General features: G+C 41.9%; 1 protein-coding gene across 1 annotated transcript; it reads left to right on the top strand.

The window, feature by feature from the left end:
* The first annotated feature begins 235 nt into the window (after window positions 1-235).
* LOC142938741 (cyclic nucleotide-gated channel beta-1) lies at window positions 236-21,996 on the top strand. Its single transcript, XM_076082120.1, has 36 exons — window positions 236-372; window positions 488-593; window positions 1,097-1,116; window positions 1,199-1,298; window positions 2,236-2,260; window positions 2,464-2,548; window positions 2,803-2,909; window positions 3,129-3,192; window positions 3,479-3,554; window positions 3,734-3,758; window positions 5,595-5,697; window positions 5,758-5,919; window positions 6,567-6,719; window positions 6,831-6,884; window positions 8,867-8,919; window positions 9,161-9,396; window positions 9,670-9,700; window positions 11,715-11,904; window positions 12,107-12,121; window positions 13,556-13,591; window positions 13,976-14,074; window positions 14,233-14,387; window positions 14,996-15,214; window positions 15,895-16,103; window positions 16,376-16,426; window positions 16,550-16,636; window positions 16,906-16,970; window positions 17,703-17,825; window positions 18,203-18,344; window positions 18,517-18,676; window positions 18,762-18,859; window positions 19,018-19,101; window positions 19,238-19,356; window positions 19,638-19,784; window positions 19,940-20,138; window positions 20,235-21,996. The coding sequence occupies exons 1-36, from the start codon at window positions 236-238 to the stop codon at window positions 20,502-20,504; spliced, it is 4,005 nt and encodes a 1,334-aa protein (XP_075938235.1). The 3' UTR covers window positions 20,505-21,996.
* Window positions 21,997-22,760: the final 764 nt, after the last annotated feature.

Here is a 22,760-nt window from a genome sequence, read left to right on the forward strand (position 1 = left end):
ATGAAGCAGGTAAAACATCCTTCACTAGACCACATTAGCTCCAGTTAAGGGTTTCTGTGGTTGACAGATTAAGTGGCTGCTTTCATGAAGACATTAGGACAGAGTTATTATGAATTTATCAGCATTATCATCAGCATTATCAACGATGTTTGATGAAGGGCTTTTGAGAGGCTGACTATGTGTGTGTGTGTGTGTATGTGTGTGTGTGTGTGTGTGTGTGTGTGTGTTCAACAGGATGTTTAACTGGGTGGTGAAAGTGGTCCCCCAACTCCCTGAAGCTCCTGGAACAGATGACGCTGCCAAGACCCCCGTTGCTTATTCCACAGGGAAGCGTCCTCCACAGAAAAACACAGACGAGAATTCAGAGGACAGGTAAACGTTTCTTTCCAATATTTCTTTGTATGCTCTAATGAGTGTGTCTGTGTGTGTGTGTTTGTGTGTGTGTGTAAACATGCCGACTTACTGTCTTTCTTTACCTCCTCTACAGCCAGGCCCAGACTGGAGTTTTAGGCTGGCTGTCTAATGGGTTCGTCAGCGCCTTGCCTCAACCTTCTCGTTCCCCTCGACTCAGCAGGTCCAACTCTGACACCGGGGTGAGTGTGTAGGTGTTTGAGTGGATATGTAGCCTATTCAGGTGGACATTAGGGCTTCTCCTTATTATCCTATGAGAAGACATGTATGTAGGCTTGTGACACTGATAAACTGATTGGGCCAAAATGGCCAATATTTGGCTTTTGTCAGCCAGTCATGTTCTCCCTAAACACAGCTACTTCAAAGTGAAGTTGACACATCACAAAGGTGATCACATTTTGATAAAACTTTTAAGAATTCAGACAACACTACACTTTACGACATTCAAAATACAGCACAGGCATGTTCCAAACAAAAGTGTGCTGGGTCAAAACGCCATGTGAATGTCACAAATTCTCTTGAAAAGCCATTTCATCAAAGGAACTATTACGGGAGAAGTTGCAGAATTACTATAATTGTGGATAATGGATACAAAAACAAAACAGGAGGAAGGGAGATTTGCAGTGAACTCTCTTTGGCCTGTACGTTTTTCTCATTCTCTATTTCTTTCTTTGCCATCCCACAGTCAGGAGAGGATGGAGAAAGGTACAGTGTGCTTCGATAAGCAGTGCACATTTGTTACTAAATACATTCTTCAAAAGTTATTTACATTGGTTTATTCTTCCAGGTCTGGAGTGATGGGCTGGGTCACTCAGGGTCTGACCCAGTTGTTGCCTCAGCCTGATGACAAGTACAAAGAGATTGAAAACCCTGACGAACACACCGAGGTGAGACACGAGGACTTCATTATGACTCAGAGCACAACACCAAATCAATATCTTAACTACATTAGTACTGCCATGAAATCAATGCCCCAAAAGAAAATGAAGCATTTAAATAATCCTAGAACATCCAAACATTGAGGAGCATCTACTGTAATAAGCTACAGGTAGTAGACTAGTACACAACGTTTCTCTCCAGAAACCAAGACTCGTGTTTTATGTCATAAAGTTATTTCAAGTTCAAGTAATTCATCTAGGCAACAACAAGAAAATCTACGTCTTGGACCTGTGTGACACTTGACTCTAACAACTTAATACTGTCCCGGAGGCTTATAAGGCTAATCATGTGTAAGGTTTAAGTTTATACAGGAATCTGCAGGGGGTTTAGCCAGGTTAAACTCCTCCATTAACTTCTCTGCATTTAAACCAGCCTCTTCATTCGACAACCCTCTTATCGGGATCCTCGGGACTCTGCAGGCAACACATGATCCACTCATTTCATGTCATGTTGCCAAAAGTTAAATATTGAAATATTTCTATGAAGGATTAATCCAGGAGAAAGTCACAGAATTTAGCTGCATAAAGGGCCCTGCTTGGCCCAACTTTAACTCCACATGCTGTACTGTAGGTAGGGTCATAAAAGTGTCCCATGTGTGAGGTTTATTGCTCCAATGAGCACCATTTGTAGTCCACTCTGACCACAGTAGGGGAGACGCACATCTGGCCCTATTGTGTGTGGACAAACCGATAGCAGACAACCATTAACCTTTGTGGGGCTCATATTGGCATTGGTTATAAAGTAAAACAGATAATGTAGCTTAATTATTTATAAATAAAATATAGTAATAATTCCCTAATGTGATCCAAGCAATAATGTCAGAAATGTGAGAAAATCTTGATCTGTCGGCTTGATTTAAAGTACATTTTATCTCTTTTGTCCTAGATCTATGAGGTAGAAACAATGCCAGGTATGTTGCTTGATCATTTGTCTACATGTTTTAGCTTTTTGCACAAAAGTGATGTTTGAAAGTTAAAACAATGTTTGCTTATTTTTTTTCCCTTTTTTGTTATTTCTTTTGTGTTTTTTTTGATTGATTAAATATCAGTCATTTACAATCCCGACTGCTGAGCTGATCTGCTGTGTGATTGGTCCGTCTCTCTGTCTGTCCAGATTTTGATCCCCTCCCACACATCCCAGTGGTGGAGATTCTGTCAGATGATGAGTCGGAGGTAGAGTCTTCTCAGTTCCCTCCAAAGTGAGTACAAAACACCTTTTACTACACATTCACAGAGATAAATCTGAACCCTCGCACACCAACACATAAACAGCACCTGACGTTTGATGGATTTCTTTGTCCTGTGGAGTCCAAAGTCCATCAGCTAGATTTTGATAGACAATCTGAATTAAATACACACACACGCGTAGACACATGCGTACACACATCAATACAGGTAGTTAAAAAAACGATAAACATGTGATGGGCTAACTTTTCTTTTTTTGATGCTGCAGCGTGGTGACCTGGATAAAGCGGATGGTCCCTCAGCCAATTTTACTGCCCCCTGGTGTTGTACCTATTGAACAATCAAGCAAGGCATCCCTTTCCTCTCTGGACAAAAGTACATACACGCACTGACACACACAAACATTAATGTACATTTGTCCCAATGCACACCAGTGGGCAGAGCACAAACCTACACACTCTGGCATGGACAGTCACAACACATAACTTGCACACTACCACACTAAAATCTCTGCTGCACTTCGGACATATTCTGACTTAATTGGATGGATTCTTGCTTTGTACGCTGAAATTCACGTCTTTCTCTTCTTTCCAGTTTTGTCTCCACCACCCGAGTCTCTCAGTGGAATCTCACTGGATACTGACAGCAAGGCCTCAGCGTAGGTTTGATCCATCACTGTCCTTTTTTTATCTCTTCAACATGCAAGATAAAACAACACTTGCATGGAAAAACCTTTTTATTACAAATATTAGCCAGCTTGCAAAGCTTGGCCAGCTGTAGAGCAAATGGAGCTTTAGCCCTGAGGGTTGTAATTGGCTTAACATGTTATCCATCCATCAATCTTACAACAGTACATGGACAGCTGAGATGTCTACGCCGACAGGCTTTACTGATGTTTTCCTTGGAAATGATTGCAGACTGTTAATAAGTTTGTCTCTTGACAGTGTGGTTGGCTGGTTCGTGTCAGGACTGGGCCTGAAGATGCCTCAGCCCGCACTTCCATCCAAAAATAATGCTGAGGTAACTTTTGGGAATGAATAAATACTTCTTTCTTCCTTCTCTTCTAATTGTCTTTCAGCCCCGTCAATCTTTCCTTACCACCTATCCTTTGTGATTTGTATTGCCACTTAAATTTTTCTAGAACTATATCGATAGCAATTCAATTTATACAATCTTTTTTTACTTTTTTATTTTCCCAGGGTGCAGCTGAAGTTCTACAGAAAGGTGAGTTTAAGTTTTATTTGCTAAATAATACTTTCCTGTAGTCAGTAGAAACCCTATGCGTGCCATTTTCCTTGTCAGTATCGCTGCTCCCGAATGCCACAATTCACAGTTCAATCAAATGGATCTTACATTATGTTTGTGTTTAAGTCACTGGAGAGTAATTGCTACAACTAGAAGAAAACATCTCTTTAATAACACGGGGTTCATTTTATTCAAGTCATTATTTATTTTTCCTCCATTTGAGTAACTCCCGTGGATCTGTGTAATATTTGGAAAGTGTTGTACACGTTTTCTTCCGTTGAAGCACCCTCTTGTTTTTCCCCCCATAGTTTTTGAAGAGGTGTTTTGGTCGGACGGTCGGAGCCTAACTCAGTCCCTCTTCTCCTTCTGTTTCAGGGGGGAAGGCGCTGCGAGCCCCTTGAACAGCAGGAGGAGACGACTGGGGGACGCTCTGATTCCCAGACAGACAAATGCTAATATACACATTGTACTGTTGGGAGAGCTACAGGTGCTGTGCAGCGTGCAGCTCAACAGATCTAGGCAGCTGTAAAATAAATATGTTATAAAGATATATTCAACTCACCTTACTGTACTTTGTACAGTTAAAAATGAATGTATTGCAACTTATATGTGTCCACTTAAAAGTGTACTGCATATTCTATAGCTAATTAGATGAGTTTTTGGGATTTGAATTTTGCACATTTTCTATTTGACACAGAAACATTTAGTGATGGTCATTTATTTGAAACGACTGCAGGTTTCATTCACAAAAGATTGCAGGGAGAACATTTTATGTAACTTTATTGTGCTTTAAGCTATGGCAATGTACACTTCATATTCATGTTGCCATTTTCCTCTGTCTCTCTATCTCTTAATATTATACAACGGGAGATAAAAAAGATGATTCACTGGTCATTCATTTAGACACAAGAATAATTACAGCACACGATGTCCAATCTTCCTCATTCAATTAACAGAAATCTGGAACGAATATTAAAATGGCAGCTATGTTCATTTATAATTGTGTTATTTTTGGACTAAGTATAAACTATATCAATATTTACACTTGATATTTTGAGGAAATTATATTATTAATTTATTTTTATATATATAAGTCGTACTCATTAACTCATTAACTATTGTGCTCCTAGAAGGTTGTGTTTAGTTTGGGTCTTGATGATGTAACAGTTTGAGTCAGCTTTTCCACAGGTTTAATTGAGGTTGCACTCACACAATGAGTGCACAATGTAAGAGTAGGCCTATTTGATCCATTTGATTGGTTTCTATATGTTGAACTGTGAAATGTGGCTTGGGGATGTGGTGTTGTTTCAGAAGGTTTGACTTCATTTGAAAAAAACATATTTAGTCACATATGTTGATTGTCCTGCAGACAAGGTGATAGAACACCTTCATGTAATTACACGCTGTAATGTTAGGATACTACAGGACTAATAAAGATTCAATGTGAAATCATTTCATGTGGATGTCTTATCAATAACGCCCTCCATTACCTCCTGAATATTCTACATATAAAGATGAATTACATTAAAAAGGAAAGCTGTAGTGGATGTTTTCTGCCCTTCGTGAAATAAAACCTCTCACAAGTGAGCATGTTGAAATTTGAGTACAGCGGTACCTGTATTATAAACACTGCTGCCTGCAATCCTTTTTAGTAAGTACAGTAGATACATAAATCATAATTTCAAATCCTGCCTGTAATCCGTGTCCATTTGTTTTCATATATCCAAACCCAAAACCAAATCCATCTCCAACATTTCCGATGTCAACCGCACGTCCCTTCTTACACACAAATCGGTGCTTGTCGCCCTCTTGCAGCTTCATCCAAACTCAAACCTGACATGGTACTAGAAGACGTGGACTCAGACAGCGAGGGCCAGCAGAAACCTAAAGATCAGCCCAAAGCTGCAGCGCCGTCCACATCACCGACTCCACCATCACCGACTCCACCATCACCATCACCGACAGCAGACCAACAGACAGAAGCGACGCAGCAGACGCAGTCCAACCCAGAGCCAGAATCGTCAGAGAGTGAGAGAAGATCTCAAGAAGATGCTGAGACCCAGACGGGCCGCTGGACGCCGTTCATCGAAAACATCAAGAAGGAGGCTGAAGGTGTTGCTATGGCTACCATGGAGGAGCGGTAAGACGGGTGGAGTATAAGACAATGGAGGTGGTCACTTCCACTGAACGTAAATGCCCCTATCAGATAATATGATAATGAAAATAATTGGAAGTTAGTAAAGAGTATTTATCTCCTAAAGAGTAGTCACAATACTGGACCCTGTCTAGTCAATAATACCAGTAATTCTAGGTAAGCTAACAGGTTGTTGTCAGTAACAAATGATGTAAACCTAAACAAATGTCTGCTTTAAATATCCCATAATCATCATTTAAGAGCTAGCACATAGCGTGCGTCATTAATTATATCCCCCCTGATTAACTCAAAGGATTAGGAGACCAGGGGTCAAGTCTTCCACAAAACAGTAGCAATAACACAGGCTGCAACTTGTAATTTATGCCTCTTTTTAAGGGATTGCCTTGCTTTATGCTCTGATAGTCTTCCTGTCTTGGTTGAAGCAGTACATATACAACTATACACAGTGGTTGACACATAGTGGGAAGGCTAAACTAACCTGGTTTGGTGTTGAGGCCAGAGAATTGTTGCTGTGCGATCTGAAGTCACTGCAATAAGAAAGAAGACTCTTTTCACATCCCACTTTTCATTTACGATTTTACAAACATTTACCGCACAGCACAATCACATCAGTGTGTCCTGTCTCTCTTTAGTCTGCTGCAGGAGCGCGTGGAGATGGTACGTATGGCTGAAGAGGTGGCCAGAGAGACAGCTGAGATGGCCATTAGACAGATGGCCAGTGAGGGGCAGTCCATTAATCTCTCACTGGGGAGTAGAGAACTGCTGCAGGAGGAGCCTGACGCCGAGTAAGAACTTGTGTTCAATTAGACAGAGAGAAGGTGTTTGTTTTGGCATTGTGTGTATTTTGCCGAGCATCCTTGTGAAGTGATGTGACACTGCGTGTTCCCTGTGACCAGGCTGCCAGTGCCACAAGAAGAGGAGAGCACAGTGGACCACAGTAAAGTCACAGAGTAAGAATGCATATATGGAGTCTTACCCGTCCTCAACCTCCTTGAAATCCTTCGTAGGACCCTCGAGTCACTTAGTCTTTCACCTAGAAATTGTATGATAGTGCTCCTGTGCTGTGCCTAATAGATCCTTAAAATAGTTACTTATTGATGTTTTTTTCATACATATATAAACAGATTTCTAAACTTAGAAACTATCCTGACGACTTTATTTCAAGAGGGAATCTTGTCTCGAGCAGCTTGTTGAACTGATGCGACTCAGTGGTGGAAGAAGTATTCTGATGCTTTACTTTGGTAAAAGTAGCAACATCACAATGTAAAATACTTGATTACAAGAAAAAAGCATATGAGCAGCATTTATTGATGCAACCAGGTAGAGCTGATTTACATTACTTTATATACTGTTAGGTGGTTCAAACTGTAACAGTGCGTCATCTGTAATAAGATGATCATACGTTTAAATGTGCAAAGTAACTCTATCGGATAAATGTTAGTGAAGTGAAAAGTATTTCCCTTTGAAATAGTTGAGTTGAGTAGAAGTATAAAGTATGATTTAAAAAAAAAGGTAAGTAAAGTACAAGCTTGGGTGCAAGTAGCTGACATTATAGATGTACTTAAACGTACAGTGAGGCCTGCTATCCCCAGCTCCACTGCCAGTGTTATGAATTCAGTTCCCAGTCTGATCCAGCACATTTGGCTGTCAGGTCCCAAATCCCGTGGGTTCTCGTTATGTGATCTTCGCTGCGCGCTGCCTCAGCATCACACTACCGTGTCATAGCAACCACAGCTTCCCGTGGCAACGGCTGATTCCCCCCCCCCGCCCTCCTCTCCGCTTAACGGTTACCCCGGTAACAGCGCGCACCTGCTGCTGCTGTTTTCACGTCTGGAGACGCACGCAGAGAGAATGATGGTCGGAGATGTAATGGAACATTTTGATTGTTGTTGTTTTTCTAAAATTTCTAAAATCTCCTGATGTGGTTCACGCGACCTCACAGCCGAGTTCATGCTACTTATTCGTGGACATTTTGTGTCTCGACTGCTAACGATTAACGCACGTGAATATTGACAGAGAAAGTGAGTATCTCGTGATGACATCGTGTTTAGGTATTGGACTTACATATGTTGTGAAATGAATAACGTTGACCTATTATTTAACCCTAACTTTATGAGGTAATTAGCGTCACAGGCCTGTCAAAGTCAGTCGTGTTATGCTAAAAATGTGGGATAACACTAACAAGTAGCTGACAGTGAGTAAAGTTAATGCTTCCACATTGTTCCAGCATCAAATGAAATGTGAGTCAGGATGTAACCTGTGCTTTGTGTTTCACCGTCTTCTGTTTGTAACCGTTATTCAGTGAAGAATAAGTGAGCAGAGAACAACATTTATTTAAAAAACATTTACATTCTGCCTTCTATAACCATCGTAAGTGCAGTCTATAAAATACAAGTAATAATAATAATATTTATAATGTGTGCTACTACTGCAGATAATAAAAACAAGGAGTGTAATGTAAATAATAATATCATGTTATTTCTGTAATGTGCAGCCACCACAGGTCTTGAAGCCCAGTTTTACAGAATTAGGCTACCCGTGTTGTCATTTTTTTTACACACACTTTTTTGTGCCACATCCAACTTCCATGTTTCCAATCCTCAAAACTGCTGAAATGTGATTTAACCTCTCTAAATACAGCCACACATTTTCAGAATGTGCAAACAAGATTCAATGAGACTGAAACGTCTGTATGTATTTGCACATGTTGTTTTACTTTCCAAAACAGCTGAAAGTGTAACATGTAAATTCTGTATTAGGTTTTCCCGTAGAAATACCAGCATTTTCATCCTTACTGCAGTCCTTATTTAATACAACCGTCATTTAATGAACCAATTTCCTGAACTCAGTGTGGGCTCAATGTGGGGAACCTCACACTACCAGACACAGTGAAACATGATTTGTCCGACTCTTTTTGTCACCTGTCCTGCAGAACAGAACAGAGCCTTCCTGAGGAGACTGGGGAACCTATCAACGAGGAACCAGGTGGAGAATCCATTCTTTTTTATTTTAATAATCCCTTAGATTGTAGAAAAGAGACACAAAATCACAAAAGTAGAGACTTTTCTTTTTTGATAATATCTCTAAACTCTTTTTAACCCCTGCATCTTATATGTCATAGTATGTTTCTGTAGTATTTGCATCAGGCAGATGTACGTTTCTGACTGTTGGGTTCTCTGATTAAATCTTAAATCTTATGAAATCTATAATTAAAACAAAAATGTAGAGCCGCAAGAGGAAGCAGAGCCACAGCAGACCTCCCCCTCTCCACCTCCAAGACCTGAACCAGTTAACATCTCTGAGCCGGAGCCTGAATCAGAATCAGAATCAGAATCAGAACCAGAAGCAGAACCAGAGACCAAGACCCAGGAAGCCAACTCAGAAGCTGAGCCTGTAACGCAGCAGCCGCAGAAAGCAAAGGAAGACGATCAAAGCCCTGACGCTGACAAAGCTGGTGAAAAGGTAACATCCACGAGTTTAACATGCACGGGGATTCATGTTTCACCTCATGACCCATGTGACTGTAATACATGTGACACATATAATTTGACCTCCTGCACTGCCTGACCTTATTGAGGAATATCATTTTCATATATAAATTCCTTTTTTTTGGTGGGTTCTTTGTCCCTACTGGCCTATTTTTTTTTTTTTTTTTCAATCCACATTATGTCATATCCGACCCCAGCTGATGCTCACCACTCCCCTGCCATTCATTCATATGCTTTGTGTTTGTAGGAGGAGGAAGCTACTGGGGACGACTGTGGTGGTATGTACTATTCTAATTAGTTATTATGTTTGTTGTTTTTGTTTTATATATGACTGCGGTTAGAGCTGCTGTATTACTGCTCTAATTAGCAGTCTCATTCCTGTATTTCTGACTAGCCGGTTATGTTTAACTCACAAGCTGCTTAACTGACTGCTGTTTTACATGCATGTCTACATCCAGACTACTCCCACGATGTTGATGTCATTGCTGTTAGAGTAAATGTTGCCTGGTGACTGTAGGCCATGGTCATTATAGATCTTCTTGTCTAGAAGAAGTCTGACTTTGTCCTTCAGACTGACTACGCTGCTGTTTGCCTGTCTACTGAGGCCATCTCCCACCTTGCTTAAATCCTGCCTGACTGTATATCTGCCTACCTGTCTCCTCTGTAGCTCCCGTCAGCTGTGATGCATTTAAGAGCTGCTTGATGCGCATTCCTCACACCTCCGAGTGCCTCGGCAACATCAACGCGTTCTTCAAAGAGAACGGCATCTCCATTCCCAAAATACCCTCCATGCCTAAGCTACCCACCCAGCTCTCTGATGTTACCACGCTCTTACCCACCCTCCCCCCTGAATTGCGCCAAGAGCTCTCTCAGATCCGACTCACGCAGATCCCCCGAAATATCGTCCAGACTGTGACTGAGTTATTGCCCAAAACCTCAGAGGGTTCAGTCGGCCTTAGTCTTCCCGAGAGCCTTTCAAACATCCCGCAGAAGCTCTCCCAGTTTCCCAGCCAAGCGCAGCAGTACTTCCTCAACGTCCAGAACCGCCTCAACAGCCTTATGCCTCAAGATGCCTAAGAAACAACAACAACAACAACAACAGCAAAAACAGAAGCAAGACAAGAATCAGCAAGATGTTGAACTGAACCGGCTCGTCCGCCACTCCCCTCTCCCTCCTCCTCACCATCCGCAGCTCCGGTCCCGCTCCCCGTCTCCATCCTCCCCCGATGGTAGTGCCCTCGAATTGCCCAACGTCCCGTCCTACCCACGCCTGCCACCAATTGTCAGCCCCCCATCAAAGCAGCTCAACTCAGCGTCCCGCCAGCTGTCAGGTCTCTCTAACCCGGCGTTCTTCATTGAAGATGACTCAGACATTGCAGCATTGAGACCCACAGGTGACTCTGCAGGAGTGGAAAGTTGAATGTGTTCCATCGTGAGATTCCTTGTAGATACCTGAACTCAGCCAAAACAAGTAGTAAACAGTTGCCTCCATATTTTTAATTTTAGAACTAGTTTATGCTCTAAAATTAAAAGTGATTAAAAGTGAAACTGATTGCCCCTAAACCGTAACAAAGACATTTGCAAACAGTAAATGATCAACTGAGTTCAGATGTCATGGCAAATTCACTGAAGGTGTGTTCAGGATTAAGAGCACGCTGTCAGGGATAAAAGAGTAGCGGTTTTGTGTTGTGGTGGACTTTTGTATGTTTATGTGTCGTCTCGTTCTGTCATTTCTCAAATAAGCTCAGGCAGGGTGTGAATAAAGCAGCACAATTAATTTGGTTGCCATTCGGTGAACATGCAACATCCTCAAACTACTCCATTATTTTGCCTGGAAAAAAAAGGGATTCAGAAATGTTTAAAATGTGTACTATGACTGCCCTCCATTTCCATATATCTTTGATGAAGTCTGTAACAAACCGTAAACAACGCACCAGAGGAGGCGGCATACTGACTGCGGACATTTTTATTAAATGAAGACGACAGAATTGTGCCAGTGTACCGTGAGCCTGATTAGCAAGACTGAATAGCTTGCCAGATGAGTAAGCTAGTCCTCTGAGCTATCAGGGCGCTCTTATACATGGCCTAGTTCACAGGTGGATCCTCTTGCATTAGCCCGATGTAGGCCCTCTGCCTCTCTCTCTCACACTGCCTGCCCCGCCTCTGCTTGTAACTGTGACGTGCTTTGCCCCTGGCAGTGCTGTAAGACCGTCCTAGTTGTCCTAAATACACATACACTTAATTTGCGATGCTCTTTATTCATCAACAAAACATGTTTTTCAACCTCTCCAGAGAGCTCTAGCCTCAGCCTTCGTCCAGCTGTCAATGTAGAGGATGTCGACTCGGACCAAGAGAAAGGACGGGAAGGAGGAGGAGGAGGAGGAGGGGAGGAACAGAGCAATATCCCCCAAATCCTCACCCCTCAGGACCCCAAACTCACAACCCTCACTGTCCCTGTGACCCCCTCCGGAGGTCGTCAAAGGTAGGACATACTGCCACTAGTGGTTTATGTAATTTGCTATTAGGACAGCACCTGTTTTACCAAGAGGTTTATGCTGTGGGGGATCATTTATGTCATATTGTAGGAGACTGAGAGGCTGAGTTTAGGTTTTAAAAACAGTTTATCAGGGTGTGCATTACACTATTTATAATCTTTTCCTCTCTCCTCATGCTTTCGTCTACAGTAAAGGAGATAAAGAGTAAGAAAACTGCATGGGTCGTTTGAGTTGTAGTGCTTGTAATCGTCTTTCACCAGTCATCATTCTTTTTCTCCAGTGAAACCACACATATGCGTAGCTTATATGCATTCAAGAGAGAAATCCAAAATAACATCACTAGAATATGTTTTTTGGGTTATGTCATGGTGCAAATCTTCGTTGTTGGCAAGTGGAGGCTTTTCAACCAAAATGAGATTAGATTGAATATTAGTAGATTTGAGAAGATTATAGATTACTAAACATTTGCTTATAAAATACAAACAATTCCAGTGATAGAATTATGTTTTATCATCATTTATGGTTTGAATGAATCATTTTGGGTTGAGATTCTTCATGTGTTCCCTCTGCTTAGTGCTGTTTGAAGTGGATCTACTGCCCTCTACTGTCTGTTGTACAGTCTGGATGTCAGTGTCCTGCAGAAACATTGTGTGTTGCATCGGAAATATCTTTCTATTTGATCCCAGGGTTGTGAAAATTCTTTCGAACCTAACAACAACAGTGAGAACTGCCAAAATGACACACACAAGCAAAGCAGCACATACTGTTTATGCAGAACACAGTTTGTCATGTGAATCATGGTGGAGCTGAATTGTTTGTGTTGTTTTGTGTTGTGATTTTCTCTTCACTTTTGCATGAATTTCACAGATCTTTGTTCTTTTGGCTGTTGTGTGGATAATGTCATGACATAGCAGAAGTCAATAAATGGATGGATCACAATCTTCCACTTGTATCATCACTCTGTCACCTAGACATGGATGGATTACTGAACGGGCCTACCAGGTAGGGGCCCAAAATGTCAGAGGTCCTGACTCAAAATGTCGCTGAAAAAATAAGAAAACACAAATAGAAAGCGGCTCAATGACCACAAACATATACAAAACAGCTACAAATGACACAAAATGACTACAGAGATGCAAAACATCCACCAAGAAACGTAAAACGGAGGAAAATGGTTGAAAAACCGACACAAAAAGATGGAAAACAATCACAGAGACGCAAAACGACTACAAAGAGGTGTGACACAATCACAAAAAGATACAAAACAATCAGAGATGTAAATTGATCTCAAAGAAATGCAAAATTACCAAAATAGACACAAAACAATCACAGAGACGCAAAACTGCTCAAATTAGATGCAAAACGACTGCAACGGGACGTGAAATGACTCAAATTAGGATGTCTTGTTCCTATGCAGGCAGGCTGAGGGGCCCTTACATGTCTGAGCCCAGGGCCCATTGTCTCATAATCCATCCATGCCTGTAGAACACTGCAGGTTATTATCTTCACTTGTCATCTGTTTCTTGGATTAATATCATGCCTTCCCTGGCACACACTCCATACCCCCCCCCCCCCCCCCCCCTCTCTCTCTCTCTCTCCCCCGATCCCTTTTTCTTAAACACACACTCTCCCTGACAGTAGTGGAAGGCATCGTCGGTCTATCTGGACAAAGATGTAAGACATCAACCCTTGTTAAATACTGTATTGACTCATATAGTATCCATCTGTCTCTGTATTCACACATCGTGCTGCCCAGTCATGGATACATAGTGGATATAAACTCCATAGCCTTTCATTAATCCAGTCTTTGCTCATTATTTTTGCATTCCTCACAATCATGACTACAGAGTGAGCACGAAAGGCAGAACTCAGCTTATAGTGTATGTAAATAATTTGATTCTGTGTCTTATTAACATTTACACAAACTGCTTAACAGAATGTTTAGTAAAGCCACACCGCCGTGGATTTTAGTTTGACAAAGGGCAGCAATAATAAAGTTAGGCAGCACTGTCTCAAAGTTGGACCAACGATGTTGCTGTGTCTACTTAACGTAAACAGTAGGACCCTTCAATCTCAAAGTGAAGATGATGATGATGAAGGAGGCATGCCAGTCAGAGCCTGGCCCAGCCAGTCCAGCCTGCACAATTCAGATGACATGTGAGCGCTGTGCACACACACACACACACACACACACACACACACACACACACACACACACACACACAAAACCAAAATGAAGATGTATTTGGAGTTTTGGAGTGCTGACATGAGGTCATAATAATAAACATCATCATCTAACTTTATTTTTCTCCAAGACTGAAAGAACGTCCAGCATCTTCAGCCAGTCAGACCAGTACGGTGGTCAACGAGCGTCTTCAGGAGCTGGTCAGGATGTTTAAAGAGAGAACAGAGAAGGCGAAGGAGAAACTCATTGAGCCTGACAGCTCAGATGAAGACAGCATCATCCCCTGTGAGTTAGAATCTCTGTCCTTTCTCTCTCTTTCCCCTCTACACACACACACACACACACACACACACGCACACACACACACACACACATTGCGCTGGTCTTCAGTGCTGCATGGGTCATACAGCATATTGCATCCTAACATACAAAAGTGGTACGTAGATTATAGATAGTATATTTTATTTCCAGGTTACAAGTGTCAGCCTCGTCCAGCCGAGAAAATGTCTTGTCATTTCACAATGTGCTTTCTGGCACATCAGTTTTCAGGGTGTACGACAGTCAGAAAAAAGCAAATGTCAGCGCAAATAATGGATTCTTTTTTTTGTTTTTTATAACATACACATGGTGTCATATCTAGCTGATAAGGGTGTCATGTGGGCTTAAAAGGGTTTGTGAATCACTGATTTAGATCAGGATAATCTTAAATTAATAATATTTTGTCAAGCCTGCTTCCAGATACATATCATTCATCGTACAATAGTTTACATTTAGTAACAGAGAAGGTGTGCAGATCTAAATTGAGTATTGATGCAGGACAAAATCCGCATCGTCTGAGATGGTAAACCTGCTTCTTCTGACCTTTTGCCCCTTCCCTTCTCACTTCCCTTCAGCTCCTCCTCAGGCTGCAGCTCCTCAGCCTGCTCCTGGAGCTCAGCCAGTGGACGAGAGAGAGAAGGAGGCACAAGCAGGTCCATCAGGAGGAGGAGGAGGAGGAGTGGAGAGTGGGGCAGATGAGGAGCAGTCTAGCAGCTGCTGCAAGGTGAAAACTCCTCGGTGGATACGAGCTTGTATGCACTACCGCTTCCCTGCCAGCATCGACCCTTTCACCAGTGAGAACCCAGCCGAACGCCACCCGCTGCCCCCTACAGGGCCGCACTGCTCAATACAATCTCCTTTACTTGAACTACTCAGAAATGAATGACAAACACCCAGAGTCTTATCTGGCAGCTCCTCTTTTTTCAGCCACACCGTTCTGACAACATTTCTAAAATAACACATTGATAAAAAAATGTATTGAGCTGTTTCATGCTCATCCAAAAGGCAACTAAAGAAACACTCAAGAATTATTTTTTGTTTTATCTGTTCTGTTAATATGCAAACAGAATGTTAAACATTACGAGGTTTGGGTAAAGGAGATCATGTGTCATTTACCCTTTTCTCTTCCTTTTTATACATTCACAAGGACTTTGTGAGCCAGTTCATTTTCTATCACTTTTCTGTCTCTTTTCTGTCTCCTTTAGTACAAATACAACTTCCAAATTATGCAAATGTTGCTTTATAATACAGATTAGATCCAGTTTATTTGTAATACTCTTTGTTCTGCTCTTATTCTAGTTAACAGCATATAATCATGGTAGTTGGTGCTTGCGCAGTGACCACCACTTCTTCTGTGAATACTGAGTAATTCCAGCCTTTCCTTACTTTCAGTTCTCCTATTGTCTATTTTCCCTCAATTTCTTCACCTCTCTCACTCCCTTCATCCTCTCATCATCTTTGGCTCTCTCCTCAGACCTAATGTACGTGCTGTGGATGTTTTTGGTCTGTCTGGCGTGGAACTGGAACGCGTGGTTCATCCCAGTGCGCTCGGCCTTCCCTTACCAGACTCCAGACAACATTTATTACTGGCTGCTGACCGACTACCTGTGTGACCTCATTTACATCCTGGACATCACCATCTTTCAGCCGCGCCTGCAGTTTGTTCGTGGAGGGGACATAGTGGTGAGTGGGGATGTTCGCCATTACCGTAACCGAGAGCCTGCTCATAGTGGGAACCTGAAACAGGAAACACTGGGTTACAGTGAACAAAAGAGGAAACAGTCTCTGTCGTTATCAACAGCTGAAGTGACATTTATCACATGAGTGTACATCATGTTGATACAATAACGTATCGGGCCTAACGTAGCTCTTTTAAAACAATAAAGTTAATAATAAAGTTATCAACTTACCAGGATCAGAATTTATATCTGCAGTTGTTATGTTTTTTATTACAGTGTGACAAAAAAGACATGAGAAAGAATTACATGACAACCAAACGATTCAAAGTAAGTAACCAGAGCTGAATAAAAGTACATTTTTGAGTGTGTTCGGCTTTACTTCACATATTATGCGTTGAGTCAATCATCAAAGCAGTTCAGCGAGTGAGGCGGTACCTTCTTGTTTTTCAGTTTGATGTTGCCAGTCTTGTTCCCCTGGAGCTTTTCTACTTTAAAACTGGCATCAACCCTCTCCTTCGCTTACCCAGGCTGCTGAAGGTGAGCTTTAATACGGTTTATTCAACCATTTTTCTCTGATCAGCCCTTTACAACCTGTTCCAGTTTCAGCATTCTGGCAACCAACACACTGAGAATCCTTGTACATAAATTTAATAAGCTGCTATACACACATCAACATTACACTGATGGCATCTAAACAAAGGAAAAGTTCATTTCCAAGGCTCTGTGTATCCGTTTTGAGAAATCAGAGTGCAATTATTCAGATTTCACTCTTTAAATGTTTTTTTCTGTTCTATCAATGCCTCTAGATCAACTCCTTCATTGAGTTCAATGAACGTCTAGAGGCCATCTTGACCAAAGCCTACATCTACAGGTCAGCTGTAGCCTCGTGGTATATCTGAAACTGCATTCACACCAAATCAGACATTGCGCTGATTAGCGCTGGGTTGTGTGGGAGTGTCAATTAAATCAGCTATTCTCATTCACACATCATCAGGTAGACGAACGGGTTAGCGAACCATCCCTCCGATGCAGTGACACAAAATGGATTGATTTCTGAAACTAAAGAGTGATGTGGGAGCCGACCCTGCGTCAATAAAAGCTGTGGTGACAAAATATGACCCTGAATACATTATATTTGGATAATGGCAGGCAGGGATGGGTGAATGTAAGAAGAATATTTATTCAAGTCACAACACCTGACAGTGGCATAAGACATATTTACAGCCCAGTTTATTGTTTCTCATATTAATCATGTTCTTCATTATTTGAGAAGGTGATTCTCAGATTTGTTTTTTTAACAATCAGAAGTGGGCCTTACGTTACAAAAGGTTGAGAACCCTTGACTTATTAACCTTGATTTGAATGGCCCATTGATCGACGGTTACGTGATCGGTAACATCAGCGTGACGTTGGATGCATGGGAGGACTGGTGTCTTCACCACAGCGCCTGATTTGGAGTGAATGCAGCCTCACTGCACTGGCAGTTCTATCTCTGTATGCTCACGTTGTCGTCCTTCCTTTAGATGGACTCAGATGAACAAATTACTGGTTTCTGGTGTTCAGTGTGTGCAAATGTGTTGCTCTCTCACTCTCTGTCTCTCAGGGTGATCCGCACCACCACCTATCTCCTTTACTGTCTCCACTGTAATGCCTGTCTTTACTACTGGGGCTCTGCCTACACAGGACTAGGATCAACCAAGTGGGTGTACAATGGCGAAGGCAACAGGTTGGTAGGATAAAAACAGACACACACACACACACACACACACGAGGCAACAGCTTTTGCTGTTTTTGTTTTGAAGATTAGGACGGGGGTTTAAAGGGGATTGACAGGTGCACAGCTGTTGAGATAAAACACAAATTTCAGACCCAAAGGACCAAAGTGACGACCAATGAGGAAGATGTCAACTCATGTGAAGGAAAGCTCACTCTGCTCTGTGATATTCACACAAATGATCTACAATATAGCTCCCCTGGTCTTTTCTAGTCGCTTATTTTGAGTTTAATTCTTCATTTCATTCATTTTAAAGCCCATCATCTTGAACTTAGCCCTTTTCCTTGTTCTGTCTCTTTCTGATGCCTCCTGTCTTTGTCTCTGCTCAGCTACATTCGCTGTTACTACTTTGCGGTGAAGACCCTGATCACCATTGGCGGTCTGCCAGACCCCACCACGCTGTTCGAGATTGTCTTCCAACTCATCAACTACTTTGTTGGAGTCTTTGCCTTCTCTATCATGATTGGACAGGTAGGTATAGAAATACAATGGAGACATGTGTGCCTTCCACATGTATTTAACCTTAAAGGCTCCAGTGTGTTATTCTTTTTATTATGCAGTTCATGCAGCAAAGACATTCATACGTCATAAGTGTCTCTGTGCAAGGATGGTGTTGAATTAACAAACGTGTTTTGTCTCTCAGATGCGTGACGTGGTTGGTGCAGCTACAGCAGGTCAGACCTACTACCGCACATGTGTGGACAACACTATCAAATACATGTCCTCCTATCGCATACCCAAAGAGGTGCAGAACCGTGTCAAAACCTGGTACAACTACACCTGGCAATCACAGGGCATGCTGGGTAAGGAGAGCACAATCTGTGTCATATATATCTTATACATCTGACCTGTTCAGTCATACTGTTCCTATCACTGTCTGCCTTCCAGATGAGCAGGACCTGCTCACTCAGTTGCCAGATAAAATGCGTTTGGACATTGCTATAGACGTCAACTACTCCATTGTCAGCAAAGTCCCTCTTTTTCAGGTAGGACTTCCTAAAAACACATGTTTTGTGAGTGTCCCTTGTGAATGAAAACAGTCTTTCTGCGAGGCCCAGCTGAGTAGTTAAGCTAGTGCACTAGCCATAGAGATCAACAAGAGATCACTGTTTCCTCTTCTGTTTTTTGTCCTTCCTCTTGACAGGGTTGTGACAGACAGATGATCTTTGACATGCTGAAAAGCCTACGCTCTGTTGTCTACCTGCCTGGGGATTATGTCTGCAAAAAGGTAAAAGGCAAACTCACTTGTGTTTTGTTTGTAGAAGACAACTGTATGTGGCAACTTTAAAAAAAAGTGTTGCTACTTGTATTGCTCTCTGCCTCTCATCGTCTGCCTCTGCCTCTCTCTCTTTTCTCTTGCTCAGGGCGAGGTGGGTCGGGAGATGTACATCATAAAGGCTGGGGAGGTGCAGGTGGTTGGAGGACCGGATGGGAAGACAGTGTTTGTCACTCTCAGAGCAGGATCTGTCTTCGGAGAGATCAGGTGAAGAGATTTTCACAGGTGGTGATTAGTGAAAACATCTTCTTTAAAGATGCCTACATATTTCTCACCATTGAACAGGATTCCTTATCTATCTGAGCTGCCATCTCTGACAAATATCTCAGAACAGGAAAAAGTGTGATTTTTACAAGGTTTGGTTCTAAATCTTTTGCATGGAATCCCAAAAATGATGCTTTAAAAAGTCTGACCTCTGCTTTCCTGAAATTGAAAAGTCAAACGAGGTGGAAAATGTCATTCTCAACCATAATTTCTCTGATTGGCAGTTTGCTCGCAGTAGGCGGGGGTAACAGGCGCACGGCAAATGTAATCGCCCACGGATTTGCCAATCTCTTCATCCTCGACAAGAAAGACCTGAATGAGATCCTGGTCCACTACCCCGAGTCCAAGAAACTGCTCCGCAAGAAGGCCAGGTTAAACATCAATGAAACTCACTGTGCTCTCTGCTTTGTATGTGTCCTGTACAGATGTAGTGGGGCCACCAGATGAAAAATCGACTCACACAACAGCCGTGCTTAGTTTGTCTGCTTGTCTGTAATTATTACTGAATTCTGTGACTTTCTCACAGGAAGATGCTAAACAAGGGAAAGAAACCTGAGCCCAAAGAAGAGGCGAAGGATCCCCCTCAGGTCCCGGCAGCCCCTGTTCGACCAGAAACCCCCAAACTGCTGAGAGCAGCCCTGGAGATGACACAGAAATCCTCTGGACTTAAAGGAGCTCTGGCTAAAGTCAAAGAGAAGACTCGCAAGTCCATTGTCTCATTACAGGTAAATACAACAAACCCAACACATATGCACATGTGGCAGAGACAAGAAAGAGAATGTTCTTTATATCGTAGATTCATCTCTTCTCTTCTCTTCCAGCCCTCCTTCTCCTCCTCCCTGCCTCCTCCATCCCCCACCTCCAGCTCCGGACCTGACAGGGACGTGGACACACCATCACCCGTCTCTATCAGCTCCGCAACGCTTCGCTCTACCTCCCATTGCCCCGACCACAACAACTCTGCGATGCCACACTCTGCATCAAGGGGCCACGGTGACGCAGACGAAATGCTCGCCGCGGACCAAAGAGAAGAGGGCGTCAGCGGGGTTGAAGGGACCGAGGGGGGGAAGAGGAAAGAAAAGAAGTCGTGATAATTAAGAGAGAAACGGGTGACAATCCCATAGAGGAGAAGGGAAATCGGAGTGATCAAAGGGGAAAGAAGAAATGCTCTCTTTAAAGGGTAAATAGAGGGTATGTCAGCTATAAATTGACAGAATGGTGTAAAGAAAGAGAGAAGAGGTGTTGTTAATGAACATGTACACAACTGCTATGTCTGGATGTCAACCTGATCTGCTAGTGGGAGTTGTGTGGGACAGCATGAATGCAAAAAGATCAAGGTAGTACTGTATTCCACTCTGACCTATGACCCCTAACCCATTTTGTTAGTTATAGCCTTGGAGCCCACTATATCTCAAATATCATCAACATAACATTAGCTGTCGTCGGATGAGCTGTGCTAACCATTAGAAGTTCTTTCAACCTCCACACATTGTGTTTATCTTCATTACTCTCATTAGATCATCGAATGTAAGAGCAAGCCACTCCTCACCTGGTTAACTCTTCAGAATTCAAGCACATCTTCATCATCTGCACTGAGTTTACGTCACTGAATTCAAATGTAGCTATGACGATGAGTGGATTGTGTGTGGGGTGGCATCGTCAGGCCATAACTGTGAACTTAGATCAGTCCTTTCTACAGAACTGAACTTCTTGTCTTTCCAAAATGTTTTTGCTGTTGTTGTCTGCTGACTGTTGGATTCTTTTGGAAACTTGAAATAACAATTTGCCTTACATGTTTTGTCATTCGCCTTTGTGTTTTGTTGGTGTGAGTATAGCTTGCACTGATGATGTATTTACAAGTGGGTCTGAACAACAGCACAGACCTGGTAGACCTGTATTTAAGGTTGTAACAACATGATCTTCTGTTCCTCCATCATGAGATATGTTTCAAATAATGTTGACAGGTCATTGCAAAGTCATCACATATTATTGTACGTAGATTTTCCGTCTTTGACTGTCATAGCTTTAAGCATTATGAGCTAAAACATCACCTAGCCTCTTGTTACCTCCAACACTGGCTTTCACATGCTAATCAACGCAATCACTACTCACTAACGTAACAATGTAGCCATCACTACATGTAATACCATTGTTTTACATATTTTATAACTATAGTTAACAATATTATGTTCATGTTTTCTTCTGTATGTTTTGTAAAATAATGTAAATATATTTGTTTTTTGAAATGTAGATGAATCACACGTTCATTTAAGGTTACTGTCCTGCTTTGTAGTGCTGTGACATGTACATACATTCTAATGATGCTAAATATTTCATTTGTTCTGTAAATGTGATAAGGACTAAGTAATGATGAGAGATTTAATGTGTTTGTGTAGATGGTTTATTGTATCGATAAAGCCTCAGAAGAAGAGCCCATAGACCAGCTAACCCTACAGACAATCTGTAGACAGGATGTCAATGTTGTTTCTCCTTTATGGTGTTGTGCGTGTGCGTGTGCGTGTGTGGTGAGAGGGGAGAGATGTGTGTGTATTATAATGCCCTTAACATTTTGTCACAGATGTATGCCTGTCTTTTGTGAATAAATGACCTGTTTCAGCATATGTAGTCCTGAGTTTTATGTCTGACCTGCAGTGACCCATTTAGGATCAAAAAGCCTGACAAAGCAACATGAGAAACTGTAAAGTTAAACCACAAACTAAAACAGCAACAACTAAACAAACTGTTTGTGATAATATTGTTGAAGATATAATGTGATTACCAGTGCTGTTTTCTACATTCAGCTTTATATAGACAGTGGGTTTTTTTCAGTTAGTATATTGATACGAACTAATTTGCATCAACGGCATCTCCTATAATTTACATATACAGTATATACAGCTTGTGACATTGTTATGTCAAACTATACTAAACAAGTTTGAGGGTCAAACATAATTTCCTGGTGAATTTTCATGAAATGTATGATGTGTTATGAAGAGTCTGCATTCATGTAAAGAACAACAAAATATAAGATTGGATAGAATATAATGCAGTAAGGCTCCCAGGCAGTCTGTATTGCTGTCAAATATTAATTCTCCTTTAGATCAACTTTTCATTTAATGTTATCACTGCTGAGTCAACACACATGTAAGCATGCTTTACTCTTCCATTTTGTCTTTACACTATACTATGACATTTTTACAACTGTTTTTATAACATACTATACTGAGTGTTACGTTCCCCGTTTGGCATCTAAGGGATGCGGGAAGTAACGATGTTATTTTTCCCGGGGAAAGAGAGAGTGAGTACTAGAAAGGGTTTGTTTAAGACATGTAACATTTACTTGGGGG

Source organism: Anarhichas minor, unplaced genomic scaffold (assembly GCF_050575085.1).
Source record: "Anarhichas minor isolate MPS153535 unplaced genomic scaffold, ASM5057508v1 ptg000090l, whole genome shotgun sequence".
Classification (NCBI taxonomy): domain Eukaryota; kingdom Metazoa; phylum Chordata; class Actinopteri; order Perciformes; family Anarhichadidae; genus Anarhichas; species Anarhichas minor.